This window comes from Alligator sinensis, unplaced genomic scaffold (assembly GCF_000455745.1).
Source record: "Alligator sinensis unplaced genomic scaffold, ASM45574v1 scaffold907_1, whole genome shotgun sequence".
NCBI lineage: Eukaryota > Metazoa > Chordata > Crocodylia > Alligatoridae > Alligator > Alligator sinensis.
The window spans coordinates 2,345,758-2,360,884 of NW_005841925.1; the positions used below are offsets into that span (position 1 = coordinate 2,345,758).

Below are 15,127 nucleotides of genomic sequence, written 5' to 3' on the forward strand. Positions count from 1 at the left end.
ATATGCAGAACAGAACACCAAGAACCCTACAGCCAGGGCTTGAGGCAGGGAGGGGTCCAAGATCTGAAGAGCTATTGCAGGCAGCCATCAATAAGAATTGCTTTTGCTCACTAGGGCTAGATTAAGCCTATCAGGCTAAAGAATCATCCATACTGGTACAAGCCCCCTGGACCATCCAGTCTCCCCTCCTGCAAATCTTTCCTTGGATAATGAAAATCCATCCCAAGGAAAGATGCAGAAATTCAACAACTTGCCGGTGTTCTCAGCACTCATTCTGGAAACAACAGCTGTCACCGGGAAAGAACAAAAAATAATGCACCCTCCAGGAAGGGATGGGAACAGATCAGCAGTTTGTTACTTACGTGAGATTCCGTATCTTACAGTTAGAATCCAGCAACCCTTTGCAGAGCACTTTTCCTCCTGCGGTTTCTAGCTTGTTGTCACCTAAGTGCAGTTCTGTCAGAGACGGTTTCTTGCTGAGAACAGAGCGGAGACTCTCACAGCAAGCACCTGTTAGGCTGCAGTTCTGCAGCCTAAGAGCAAGAGAGAAAGAAGAAACTGGGGTAAGAGAAGCACTCTGATAATTAACCCTGTGCCCCAAGCATGGAGCAGTAGCTAGGTGCTGTACAACACTGCAGTATCCACAACAGGGCAGTTGTCCCAAATTGCCCAGATGCATAAATCGACATAATGACTACCACAGCATTTAAGCCTGGTCTGCTATGGCATGGTCCAGAAATTTGGGCCTTTTATGATACTCCAGCTGCTGGTTTTATGGTCGCAAGACACTCCTTTGACAACAGCTGTTTGTACAGAGCCCACAGTGGAGAGCAGAACCCTTGCAATGTTTGCCATTAAAAGTGACATGATTCCCATCTAGCAATGCAGAACATAGCTATTTGCTAGAGCTCTCTCTCAATGGAGCTGTCTTTTGTCTTCTATTCTGCTGATGGCCTGAAGCATCAGTCCCCACCACACTGCTTGTGGGTAACATAGTACCTGTGGCCACAGGAAGTCACGGAGTTCAAAAAGACGCTGACAGGGAGGGCAATGTATGTTGCTGCCCACAGCATTGGCATTGCTGGTGAGTGTTAAGCAAGGAACAGGATTTCTGGTAGGAGTTCCTTTGACATGGCAGACTCAAGAAACAACAGCAATATCTTTCCTGAGCCAATAAAATTTTTTTTTAAATAAATAAATAAAAATCAAGCCTGGTTGGATTTGCTCTAAGGAAACAGAACAGAGGGCAGGATTTGGGAGGCAGCAACAACATTACAAGCAGCTGTAGCTAAGTGGGGCTGTTCTCTGTCCTACGTCTTGCTTGAGCTGACCTGGCCACATAGTCTAATCACACACAGTGGGGGAGTCAGCTCTTACCCTTCAAGGGTCTTTGTAAGGACCAGCACAGTCCAGGGACCAGATGTTGGCACCATTACTCGGTGGACATTTGAAGTTAATGGTGACTGAAGTCAATCAACTTCATGCCACTAGATGTGGTGACAGCTAGGGCAGAACTCCTGGAGTTTCCCCCAAAAGGTTGACCTAGGATAGCAACCCTCCACTGGGGCACACTGGCAGAGTCCATTCAGTTCAGGTAGAGCATTGCAGCTCCACTGAGCAGAGGAGCTGAGGTTCCACCCCCACCCTCACAAAGTCTCGATGAAGACGGAGACAGGAGCTCTGGTGCAGAGCAGGCAGAGGTACCTTACCATAGCAACTCCAAGTTACAGCTTGGTGTCAGCAGTCCTTTACACAGTACTTCCACACCATCATCCTTGAGCTCATTGTTACTCAGCTTCAGCTCTTTCAGAGACTGGTTAGTACTGAGCACAGAGCAAAGATCTTCACAATGGCTCCTGGACAGACTGCAGTCATCCAGCCTACAGGAAAGGGATGCCCAGCATTAAACCCTGCAGTCTTTTTACCTTGTCTTGTTGACTCAACATTCCCCAGGTGGGGGTAGAAATGGGTTTTTATGACTCATCTTAGTTCTCAGGTTGACTCACTGATGTAATCCACCCAGCATATTATGCAGATCAACAGCACACTCTGCAACTGAGACATGACAGAAGGCAGGACTCCTGCCTTAAGTGTGCTCTGGCACAACTGGGACTGCATCTGCATGGCAGTTCCCCCAGAGACATATTGGCCAGAACTCCACCATGCCGCTCATCCCTCTCAGCCTACAGGGAGATAAATCTTTGGCTACACTTCCCTTTCATGCCTCCAGCAACCAGTTACCCAAACAACAGAAGTCTGGCCCTGCATTTAAGAGCCCAGAGGGCAACATACAAGCTGACAGACATGTACATCAGAACTGAATAGGGTGATCCCTTGCCAGACTTTCCAGTACTAGCACGGCTCTGAGGAAATCTGGTCTGGGCAAGATTCAGGTGGCCTCTGACAATTATCAGCTGCCTTCACCTCACCCTCAGGTGCCCAAGAGGATGCCTATTGTGCTGGGTACTGCATGAAACAGAGAAGCAGACAGTCCCCAAGCTGAAGGGACTTTGAGTCTAAGTAGACTAGGCAGACAAGGCACAGAACGCGGGTACAGCCCTGAAATAACAAACCATGCTATGGCAGCAGTCATCACATTAGTGCCACCACTTTTTGGCTGAAACAGGTTTACGTAAGAAGGGATAAGCTAAGTGGAAAGTAAGAGTGAGGCTGACAGAGCAGGGTGGTAAAAGTCAGCAGGGCAGAAGTAGAGGAAAAATAAAGAGGGGAAGGAACTGAGTCAGGGAGAGGGTGGGAACAAACCACCAGTTAGCACATGGCAGGAAGTTCTTTGTCTGGCCCATGATGCCTGCTTTGGCTGCTTTCACAATTTAGAGGAGTCTCTAGCCACTCCTTACCCCCAACATGGCCTAAAGGTGAGAACTGGAGAGGAGGTACCAGCTGGAGCACAGCTCTCCCAGTTGGGGCATCCCTGGCACAATTGTTGGTGCAGGAGAGAAAGGTGACCACAGCCAGCTTCCACTTCACCCACAATCCCCAGTGCAGCCCTCCCTGCTGCAACCATTTCTGCAGCTGTTTCCATCTCCTGCCTCTGAAGCAGCCTGGTCTCTGGCTGGCATTGTACTCTGGTACATGGCTCAGATTCTCTACAGACTGCCCATATCAGCAGGGGTGAGGGGGAGGGACACCAGCAATCAGAACCAGTCCACACAGCTTTCATTATGCTAGGAGAGACTGTTCAGCAACAGGCATTACCTGATGGATTTGCTATTTTTCATGGAAGAAACAAGTTCAGTCCATCTGGATCCAGTCAGCTCTTCACACTGGATATCAGGGTCCATTTTCAGTGTTGATGTCAGACCTGAAGATTTAAGGAGGGGTCACATAAATTAATCTCTTTGATCAAAGTGCGCGCACACACACACACACATGCGCGCGCGCACACACACACACACACTCCCAATACTCTCCAAAAACTGACCAGTCCTTCTTGCACTGCTAGATTTATGAGCCCCTTAGTCAAAACTGTAATTTGTTCTCTTTACATAAGACCTGTGTTGAAAGGTTTCTGCCTCTGATCCCACATTTCAATGCTGGATTGCATCAGGCAGTGGTCAGATTAACCCAGCTAAGGCCTCTCACTGGTGGGTGGGTTCAACAGGCATCCTGTACAGTTATTACAACAGAGCCAGAAAAGATACTCGTGATCTTGAGGCAGCCATTCTTGCCCAGAAAAAGAGAAATGGAAGCTCCATTCGGTTAGGTGCAAGAGCATAACAAAAGAGGCCTCCTGGAAAAAAAAGTCCCATTCTTCTACATATTACTGGTGTTTCTGAGGTACACGGCATATGGCCATGCATTAGAGAGAGCATGAATGTTCAACGTCTGTGTTGGATGCGTGATCTCCCATATGTGTTCATGGGGGTAGGAAAAGGACAGCAGGGGGCATCTTGATAAGCACCTCAGTCAAAGCCAGACCACTGGAAGAGACTGAAGCAGGGACAGGCAATTATTTCAGGTGGAGGGCTGCCTACTGAGTTTTGGCAAGCCATCAAGGGCTGCATGACAGGCAGCCAGGAGCAGATAAACATTAATTTTCTAATTTTTTTAGGGATCCTGTGGGCCAGATAGAATGGCCTGGTGGAACGCATCAGGCCCACGGGCCGCATTTTGCCCACCCCTGGACTGAAGGGTCAGGCCTGGAGGGGTCCCATTAACTACAGCCATCCAACTAAAACTGGATTAACACCAATTAACCTGGTGCCAACTGTGGCACTGCAAAAAGCCTCTCAGGCTTGGCCAAAGACAGTGATGCAGATGGGAGGCTCTACGAGGCATTTCACTTCCTTGGCCTTTCCAAAACCCCTCCTTGTATTATTGAAACACAACCAACGTTTTGTGCTTGCATGTGCCACCATCTGAATAGTTTGCATCAGCCATAATTTGGGACCACTTCTTCCAGCGCCATGGACAGAGCACAGGCACACAGGTACTCTGGGCACAGTGTTCCCATAGCAAGTATTCACAATACCTGGCAATGTGTATAAATATGCCAAGACATCTAGTTATACTCTAGACCGTAAATCTTATCATTCCCTAGCCTAATCCAAAAGACACTAGCAATCAGGTGTAGGGCATGAATAGATGCATTGATTCCAACATGACAGTGCAGGGAAGTGAGCAGATAATGCCCTATGGAGTTAGTAGGTACAACTGCGAGAGTGCCAGGTAACCTGTGTAAGGGAGTGCACAACAAACACTGAGGGAGCGAGTGACAATGTAGTCACTGCCTTTTGGCAGTGCACTGCACTGAGGACTGCGGTCACTGGCCATTCTAAGAAGCAGAAGCGAATCCAATTCAGACTACCAAAGACTTCTTTTTTTTTTGTTGTTTATTAAAGAGTCCTCCAGCACAATCTGAAGCATGACTTCAGATGCCTCCACACCAAGCACCAGCACTTGAGACAACACTTTCTGGCTCCAGGCAACCAGGTAACAGAATTCTGGAGTGTTGCTGTGCGTCATGCTATCTGCTCGTATTGCCCAACAACTTTTTTAAATGGCATCCCTTTCCCTCTCCCAAAGGGTCTCCTCTCCCCTGTCTTTACCTACAGCGCAAGCTAAGGTATTGGTAGCATTTTAGGTATTGTACATGGCAGCAGTGTGTGAGGGTCTGAAATGATGATTTAGGGGATTTCTTGGGGTAGTGATCACCTGTGGTTGCAGGCGATGGGACTAAATGGCCCAGAGGCCCCTTCCATTCCTGCATCCCTAGGTGAGAACGTATCCTGTTCTTAGCTTACAGTCTGCACTAATTATTTTCCTACTGCATCACTTTTTCCAAATTCTTCCTCCCAAAAGCCACATTTTTGCTGCAACAGAATGGTTGGAGGAAGCCAAGGGGTTCCAGAAAGTAGCATGTGATTTACAAAGGCAATTTTGCGAATGCTACAATACCCCAGTAGCCAGTACTGCAGCTGAGGCATATAGCAGACACCCCACAGCTAATCCCTCACTCCAGTGGGAGACAGAATAACAACTGGATCCCACCAAGGCTCACAGAGCTACAAGTGTCTTTCTGGTACAGGTGGATGCGGCTCTGTAGGCTCAGGTTGTGAAGCTAATTAAGAAATACCAAGCTAAGGCCTCTGCTGGTTGCCTCATCAGACAGAGTCTAATATTATGAGACAAAATGTCTCTCCCTCTCCAAGTCAGGAGTGGGATGACAGTAAGACAGTCTTTGAACCGGATTCCCAGAGGTGCTGAACATCTACAACACCCACTGACTTATGCTTGTGTCAATGATTCTCAACCAGGGTGTCTGGGATGCCCTGAGATCCTTTCAAGGGTGCCATACAATGCTAGCACTGTTAGGTGTGCAAATATGATTCACAAGAGGAATCCAAAGATTTCAAATAGGAATCTGTAGCATTAATATCGTTTTGTCCTGTTGTGGGCTTTTTGATTCTTTGCAGTAGAAGAACTGCTCTATTACTTTTCTGTAGTCAGAAAAAGAGTGAAAATTAAGAGCTGGCATTTTCTGAGTGGTGCTTTAAGACTAAAAAGGTTGAGAACCACTGGGCTATGAAAAGGCTCTCAGCACAGCTAAAAGCCATACCTAGACCCATATATGTACAGGCAGTCCTTGACTTACAACATTTCGAGTTACAGCGTTTCACACTTACAACTTTTATAAAACGACACCATGTTTCAACTTTATGACGTCAGTTTCGACTGTACAACGCTTGATCTGATGCGATGCCACGCCAGCAAACAAGTTCGCTGCATCACCCATCTCCCTGGAGAATATCTGTCCAAACTTCCTTGGACACTTTTTTTAAGAAAGCAGACAAGACTCCAGAAAAACCTGCAGCCAAGACTCCTGAGAAGACTCCAGCCAAGAATCCTTCAAAAAGTCCAACCAAGAGCCATTCAAAAAGTCCAGAAAAGTCACCTCAAATAAGTCCTTCCAAATCAATATGATTGCTATTTACAATATAAATACATCAATGTAGCTATATTATTCATCTATACTTGATCACCTACAAACTTACAGGGTATTTTTGGTGGAAATAGGGTATCAGGCCTTGGTTCAGGAACCAATCCCATTTATAACGTTGTTTCTTATGAGAAAAATCGGTTCCAAGTTACAACATTTTGACTTAAGACATGGTTCTCAGGAACCAATTGTGTCCTAAGTCCAAGGACTGCCTGTATTATAGTTCTTGGTGCGTGTTCTCCCTTTGAGGTGGACCACTGTTCAGTCATGAAGATGATTCTTTGCTGTTAATTGGCAGCAACTTACAACAATCTGGGTTTCCTCTCTTCCCCCACCTCTTTGGCTATATCTCTGCTTAGCCAGAGGGAAAGACTAGCCTATCTATGCCTCATGCTTGAAACACCCAACACTCCCCATACTGCCAGAGTGACTAAGCAGCTGTCTCCACATGGGGGATAAACTGAATTCCAGGCATATTGAGCAACTATGTCTTCAAGCGAAGTTCTGCCTGCTCCCTGAGAAGCTTCCTCCTACTACTGGTCATCAGATAAGGGCACTGCCCTACTGTCCCTCCTGAAAGTTTAGAAGAGCCTGACAGAACATCTTAGGCAATCTCCTGGGTATACAACTCCCATGCATTAGTCCTGCCAAGAAATCAACTCAAGTTTTCCCCACTTTTCATAACCTTCCCCCATTTCACCCCTCTTCACCTGCCTCTGACTGTCACCCTTGGGCTGTGCCTTCCACCCTATATGGTCCCAGGATCTGCAATTTAAAAGCTCCATCAGGGAATTTCGGACCACCTCCTGCTTTTCTTGAAACACTCCAGGATGCCAGATACAGAGCACTGTCTGATAGCTGGAGACAGGTCCTCCTCATCAGGTAGAGACTTTCTGAGCCTGCAGAATTCACAAGCAGCGTGCCCCATTCTCTGCTCACAGCCTCTGCCCCCAGCTAGTGCTGATGTGATTGCTCCACCTGCCGCCCCAGTACCAGCAGGCTCCTTCTTCCAGCTTTCCACTCTTTCAGCTCTCTTTACCACCCATCTCTTCTGCTCACATTGCCTCAAACAGATACTCAACAGCAAAAAACCGTAGAATAGAAGAAGGTCTGGTTAAGAGCTGCAGGACCAAGACCGCAGTTCTTCTAAGCAGGTGCTGCTCCTAAGTGTGGCAACAGTGTTTTGCCCAGAAAATGTGGCTTTGGCTTCAGACATGTGAACGCTTACAGAATGCTGACCATAGACCTGCACTCCAGCAAGCCCTAGAATAAAATGAAGACACACACAAGTTATCTTCTGTCAAGTCCTTCAGGATGCGGAGATCAGGGGTGGATCCAGTGGGGCAGGGGCTGCACTGGTACACTTGCACCTGCTTTTGATTCCTGCTCCACCCAAATTTTAAAACCAACTGCTTGGCAGTGGCAGCAGCATTTCTAACCAGGCAGTGCTGAGGCAGTCAATTAATTTCATGGCTCATTAGCATCTACCTGATCCTTTCTCAATGCTTCATTCCATCAGTGTGAACAACCTCTCCTTTTTTAATGGCCTTTATGTTCCACCAATCAAGCTAGCCTTTGTTCAGTCCTGCTGCCGTCTGTGGGCTGCTCCTGGTCAGAAAGCTCCTATTGCACAGCCCTGCTGAAGGTTTGTAACTCATCCCAGTGATGTTATCTTTGTTTTTGCTTCCATCTTAAACTGAATAATAAAGCACTAGGCCCTTGGCCTACAAGTAAAGCTTCTTAGTTTCTTCTGCACAATCGGCACTGTGTTCTATGTGAGGATGCACCTCACCACGTGCACCCCCCACCCCATCAAAATCAGCCATCGTCTCTCAGGCCTGGAGCAGGTGGTGGATTATTTCTGCAGGTCTCTAGTCCCAGCCTTGCTGCAGCTCTCAGGACCCAGAGGCACTGGGCAAGTGTCCCAGTCACCGCCTACAGGGAGCTGGAGCAAGAGGCTCCTGGGCAGGGAGAGCAGGACAGGGAGAGAAGCCAAGGAGCAGCTCAGCAACAACCAGACTGATTTTTTTTGTTTTTAAATCTTTTCCAAAGCCAAATCAGTTCCAAATGCAACGGTGCACAAGCCAATAATCAAGGTCCAAAATGCGACTAAGCAGAACTCAATCCTCAAGTCTGTGTGGCTCTAGCTCAAACACCCTCCTCCCTCCCAGGCACAGTGGTCCATGACAGCCAGCCCAAACCCAACTTTTTTGGAGGGGGGGCTTAAGGCTGCATTAGCTCCAAATTCCAAATCAACTCCACCAAGCTCAATAGTTCAAGCCAGTGGGTTTCACCACCTGCCCAGACCCATCCACCTGGGATTTTAGATACACCCCATTTCATAGCAGACAACGCATTGGAGCCCGGATGCCCCCTAGTTACGCTTGCTCCTAGCCAAAAGGCGGAAGCAGCAAGCTGGAGGGGAGCGCAGACAGAGACCCCCGCTACCGCATTTGGGAGTCTGGGAAATTCGCAGGGGTTAGCCTGCCTGGAGGGCAACGCGTGGGCCTCACCCTGGGAAGAGCTGCTGACCATAGTAACTAGAGCCAACCTGAATCATACCCCAAATCCCCCTCCCCTCTCCCCCAGCGTGCCAGGCTCCAGGAGGGTACAGGGACCCGAGTGACAGGCAGCCCCGGGCAAGCTCCGCCAGACCCGCGCGCCCCGTCACGCACCAGGATATCCCGCCGAAGTCCGCACAGCCACGCTCCGCCGCCGCCACCTTCCGAACCTGCCCCCGAGCTGCCGCGCCGGCGCCTTAGCCAGGGAGATCACCCCCTCGATTTGCACAGCCCCGCCCCGCTCTGCAATAGCACCGCCTAACGAGGGGAGAGCGCATCCTTGATTTGCATACCCACGCCCCCTGGAGTGTTGGTGGGAGGAGCTATAACGCGATAAGCTGTGCTCTCTAGGCTGGGCTCGGTGGCAGCTGGCAGGGAAAGGGCATTCCCGGACCCAGCCCCGTGTCGTCAATGGCATCCGGTGACGCACGCGCGTGGCTTGGGCCGGGAACGGAGGATCTTAAAGGGGCAGGACTGTCTATGCTCCGAGCCATGGCTAAACTCCGCTGCCGGCCTGCGCCGTCGCCCTTGTTTCCGCTGCCCTCTTCCGCCAGCGGGCTTCTGCCTCCCCTGGACCCTGCACTGCCAGTGAGCTGCAGACCAGCACATCCCCTCCTGCACCCCCACATTGGAGCATGGAAAATGAGGGTGGGAAGGGAGATCATCTAATCCAGTGTTTCCCAACTTTTTCCAGCCCAAGGCACACGTGTTAATAAAAATTTTCTGCGGCACACCTGTTAAGGCATTTTCTGTCCTCCTACCTATTGTAGCTCATTGCCATGGCTAAATCCCATGGCACACCTGTTCATTTCTGATGGCACACTTTTGTGCCGCGGCATGCTGGTTAGGAAGCACTGGTCTGGCCCATCCCCTGCTCAAAGCAGGACCATTCATCCCCAGCTGGATCATCCCAGGCAGGGCTTTGTAAAGGGGGGTCTTAAAAACCTCCAAGGATGGAGCTTCCCCCACCTCTCTGGGTGACCTGTTCCAGTGTTTCACCCCCCACCTAGTGAGAAAGTTTTCCCTAATATCTAACCTGAACTTCTCTTGTTGCAACTTGAGCCCATTGCTCCTTGTTCTGCCATCTGCCACTGAGAACATAGAGCAGTCTAGTTCCCAACTAGTTCATGTTCCAGGGCGTGCTCCTGCCAGGCCTGGGACCTTGGCCCATGAGTCTCTTTGGGGCAGGGAATGCATCTCCTGCAGAGCTCATAGGATCATAGAAAGTGAGGGTTGGAAGGGACCTCAGGAGATCATCTAGTCCAACCCCCTGCTCAAAGCAGGACCATCCCCAACTAGATCATTACAGCCAAGGCTTTGTCAAGCTGGACCTTAAAAACCTCCAAGGATGGAGATTCCACCATCTCTCTAGGTAACCTGTTCCAGTCCTTCACTACCCTCTTAGTGAGAACATTTTCCCTAATATCCAATTTAAACCACCCTTGCAGCAACTTGAGACCATTGCTCCTTGTTCTGTCATCTGCTACCACTGAGAACAATCCAGCTCCATTCTCTTTCAACCCCACTTCAGGTAGTTGAAGGCTGCTATCAAATCCCTTCTCAGTCTTCTCTTCTCCAAACCAAATAAGCCCAGTTCCCTCATCCTCTCCTCATAAGTTGTGCCCCTGAGCCATTTCCGTTGCCCTCCACTGCACACTTTCCAATTTGCCCACATCTTTTCTATAGTGGGGGGCCCAAAACTGGACACAGTACTTCAGATGTGGCCTCACCAGTACAGAATAGGGTGAGCTAACAAGCCACGTCCCATTATCATCATAAAAACATGTGTCGAAACACTTTTAACCAAATCCAGGGTCCCCACCCCAGGGCTCACAGATGACATGTCGCCTGGAAGACTATTCCTTGTAGCCATAGGAAATGGGTTTAGTAGGCAGAGAGAGAGTAGAGTGATGCTGCCCACAGAGCACTGCTGGCTCTGGATTGTTGCTCTTGGGCCAGCAATGGCTAGAAAGTGCTGCTCTGCTTTACTTTAAGGGGCTAAAACTTGACTAACCGCAATATAAACCCATCTCTCATCTTCCCCAAATTAGCACAGAAGCACTTCAGGCCCCAGGGGCAGGGTGGTGGAGAGGGGGGGGCCTGTTCATCCTCTACAAAGCAAGTGAGCAAAGCAAGAGCAATTGGATAGTGATGGGAACTGGGCTGGGGGAGATAAAAGAGAGAAGAGCTAAAGGAAGCATCCCAGGAAGTTCCACTGAGGCACCACACAATCTGCACCCCCCCGCCCGCACAACATAAATGGCCAGTTTAGAAGGAAAAAGCCCTTGCTCTGCTATACCCTTATGAAACATCTCACTTTTAAGCTGCTTTGTAAGGGGTCAAAAAAAGACACTGCACTGAGCCTGTGGCATGGAGAACTGTCTTCATAGTGGCAGCCAGAATTCTGGTTAAGGCACCATATAATTTTCCCACCTTGAAAAGAAAAATCTCTTCCTACCCCCCTGCCTCCAATACCCAAGTGCTCAGGTACTATAAAGATGGAGGGGGCAGGGAAGAGTATGTAAAGCAGTGAAGCTGCACAGAAAACATTGGTATAGAACCTACTAGGGGAAATACAGAGTCAATGAGGACCAAGAGAGCATCCTTCCAGTGAGGGGGGAAAGTAGGTTTCTCAGGGACAAAAAAGGTCTGCAATGATTTGTGGATACAAATGGGACCCACCTCAAACCTAGCTCTGGGAATTCAGAATCTAAAAACAACTGGTTTTCAGAGGTATCGGCAACATCAGCGATGCGTGGGGGGAGGCGTGTTCCCCACCTTAGATTGGCCCTCGCTGGCCAGGGAGTGATGGCGCCGAGAGAAGCACTGGCGGCACATCCGTGCCCCACCCCAGTTGGCAATCAGCCACTGGTGCTGCCCCAGACCAGTCACTCATGATCGGCAGAGGCATAACTGGTCAATTCTATGCCTGAGGCGATGGTGGCACAAAGTGCAGGAGCAGCGGACAGTTTCACTACTGAGGGGGCAGATGTCACTGCATCTTAATCTGCTTGACACATGTCAGTGGCAATTTAAACACTGATTTTTGGTGGCAGGAACAAGAAGCAACATCTGCAGCGCAATGGCAAGCCTCTGGTAACTGCTCCTACACTGTCTGCTGCTACTGCCCAGGGCACTGAGAACCACCACTGCTCCTCTGCCCTCCCCACTGATAGAGCCAGAGCTGCTGCAGGGAAGGTGCTGCTGCAGGTAAGAGCAGGAAGGATGGGGAGATGGGGGGGAGAAGGGATGGCATATATTCCAGCCCCCCCACCCCCAAGCACTATATAAAGACAGCAGCCAGGTCTTGAGCCCCACTCACCCACCCATTGTTACACTAGTGGGCACATGGAGGTCCAGCTCTCAGAGAAATGAATTAAGGGCCCTGGCCTATGTCTCTCCAGCTCTTTCCCAAACAACAGGGTTTCTCTGTGGCCCTTCCCCTCAGGATCTTTCTCCCTGTTATTGAAATGCTTTGACGCAGTAATACCATACCAGGTAAAGCTGTGCAGTGTCAGGCTTTTTCCAGGTGTATTATGCCTTTTACATATTAAATGAGAGGAGCTGGGGAGAGCTGGGTTGCAATTTGCCCCACTAGCTGCTTTGGTGACTATTTTGGAAGAAAATGCTGATATGGTTGGACTTCCCTGGCAACGCACTGCCTGAAATGGTTAAAGGTGGCTTCCATGACTCATCCATCTTATTGCCGGAGTTATATTCCAGAGGATTCTTCACTGGAAAGGATGTGTCATCCTTCCCGCTGGCTGGCCACTCCCTTTCCCATGAAACCTTCTTTTCTATTCAAACAATTCCCTAGAACTTGGGTTAGGGGGGGTCCAAACAAAGAAAAGTGCAGATTTCAGGAGTGCGTTAGGCTGGATGCAGGGTCCTAACAGAAAGGAAGTTAATCCCTTCTCTTGTTCCTGGTTTTAAAACATGCAATTCCCTCTTCCTGGTTCAAATGACAATTCTCTGATTCATCACAACCATCCAGTCCCATCCCCCCCATCTTCCCTCCCCCCCCCTAAAAAACAGCCTCTGCAACCCCCATTTTAAAAGTACTCCCGTACCCTGCCCCTTCCCCCACCAGGAAAGGAAAAGTGGAAAGAGTTTAGCAGTCCGGTTTTGCCAGCTCTGCAATACTTGCCTTGTTGTTCACCAGTCTCTGAAAAGGGAGTGGCTGGGAGACAGCAGCCTGTTCCTTCCTGCTCGGGTTTCTATGCAGCCTCTGCTCTTCGGGCAAGTTATATGGTGTCTTGCTGTTATACACAGCTTCTCGGCTAGAGGGAGAAACACTTTTTTTAATTATGCTTTTTCTCCCTTTCATATTTAATTGGTGGCTCTCCTCTATACAGCTCTAATGTGTTGTGATATATACAGCGGCCCAGTGCTTTTCACTGGCTTTCCTGCATCTTGCATTTAATTTTCAATGTATAAACAGCAGTGAGAGTGTTTCTGTCCCATTAGGGCAGGGGCCGGGACATAATCTGGGCCCCCTCCATCTCACACTCCATCTGTTTTGTTCTCCTTCTGGTTCCATTCTCTTCCCCCTCCTGACTGCTCAGTAGGTCAGCTTCAAGAGAAAGGCCGGAGCATACTCTGTGCAATGCCAAGCCTCTATTCTGGTGGTTAGGGCACTTTGCTCAGAGCTACAAAATGTAGCAATTGAGCTAAAAGGGAGGAGGGACCACAATTCTTCCACTTTATTTGCAGCAGGCATGTGTACGCGTGGGTAGAAATACAATCTGAAAGCCAAATAAATGGCCAAAAATGCCTTAATGCAGCTCTTCAAGTGCCATTTAGACAGGTGAAGGTAAAAGGCCTAAGTGTCTGTTTATAAATATTAGTGTTGTTTCTCAGGCAATCCATGTACTGATTGGTTGAGGTTTACCAGATGATCAGATTACAGTAAAATCTGGTTAATTCATCATCATTACTAATCCTTGCAAAATGGCTAATTATCCAGGAGTGACTAACCATCAGCAGTTAGCCATTTTTAACGTTCCCCTGTGATGTATTTTGCAAGCCATATCAAGATACAGTAAGCAATTACTTCTGATGTTTATCATAAGAGGGCTCCTATAGACATGCAGGGAGTCAGCTCTGATGCACTGGAAATCCAGTGTGTCGAAGCAGAATTGATTAATCAAGTCTGCTGGAGCACAGAAATAAATGCGCTCCAGCCTCATGTGCATCAGTGTTCCCATGCCGAAAAATTATGGCAGGGCACTTTGAACTAAAGTTTGTTCAATGAGCTTCAGTTGAAAGCACCCCCCTGCCATTTTTCAGTGCAGAGGATGCTGATACATGTGACACTTCAGTGCTTTTAATTAGCATGGCTTGCTAATTAAAGTGCCCCTGCCCTCCCCCTCCCCATGCTTCCTGGAGAATGTGTAAAAATTCCTATATATTACAAGTATTCTGAGAGCAAACTGTATATATGCTGGCTCACTATATGAGACTTATAGGCTTCTACAGAGGAAGGCCTCTTGTACAGTTTCTTACTACAAAATTTCAGAATGCTTGCTGGATGATCTCATTTGTTATAAGAATTATATGAATTAGGGTAAAATAATCAAAGACTTTTCATCTTACTCCTACCTGCAGTCATCATCAAAACAGATGATTTTGACAGAATGGAATGGTTGGTCGTCTATGTTTTCATAGATTTCATAGACATTAGGGCTGGAAGGGACCTCGAAAGATCATCGAATCCAGCCCCCTGCCCAAAGGGCAGGAAGTCAGCTGGGGTCATAGGATCCCAGCAAGATAAGCATCCAGTTTGCTCTTGAAGGTGTTCAACGTAGGCGCTTGAACCACCTCCGGTGGCAGGCTGTTCCAGACCTTGGGGGCTCGGACAGGAAAGAAATTCTTCCTTATGTCCAGCCTGAAACGATCTTGAAGTAGTTTATGACCATTCGACCTAGTCGTCATCCCTTGGGGCGCTCTGGTGAACAAACGTTCCCCCAGATACTGGTGGTCACCCCTGATAAACTTATAGGTAGCCATCAGATCACCCCTGAGCCTGTGCTTTTCCAGGCTAAAGAGCCCCAGGGCGCTCAGCCTGTCATCGTAGGGTCTGCTTCCCTGACCTCTGATCATGCGC

At 48.7% G+C, this 15,127-nt stretch overlaps 1 protein-coding gene across 4 annotated transcripts in view; it reads right to left on the reverse strand.

The window, feature by feature from the left end:
* Positions 1-15,127, reverse strand: part of LOC102380390 (ribonuclease inhibitor) — a 34,206-nt gene that overhangs the window by 9,116 nt on the left and 9,963 nt on the right. The window contains exons 2-5 of one of the 4 annotated variants that reach the window (XM_006019193.2): positions 13,169-13,301; positions 3,217-3,322; positions 1,710-1,880; positions 363-533 (exon numbers count right to left, since the gene is read on the reverse strand). In XM_006019193.2, coding sequence (XP_006019255.1) covers positions 363-533; positions 1,710-1,880; positions 3,217-3,302 — 428 coding nt within the window. In that variant the 5' untranslated portion in view covers positions 3,303-3,322; positions 13,169-13,301. Of the gene's footprint in view, positions 1-362; positions 534-1,709; positions 1,881-3,216; positions 3,323-7,542; positions 7,690-9,135; positions 9,455-13,168; positions 13,316-15,127 lie in introns of those variants that run through there. The other 3 variants (XM_025198586.1, XM_006019194.3, XM_025198587.1) reach the window with 3 other exon arrangements.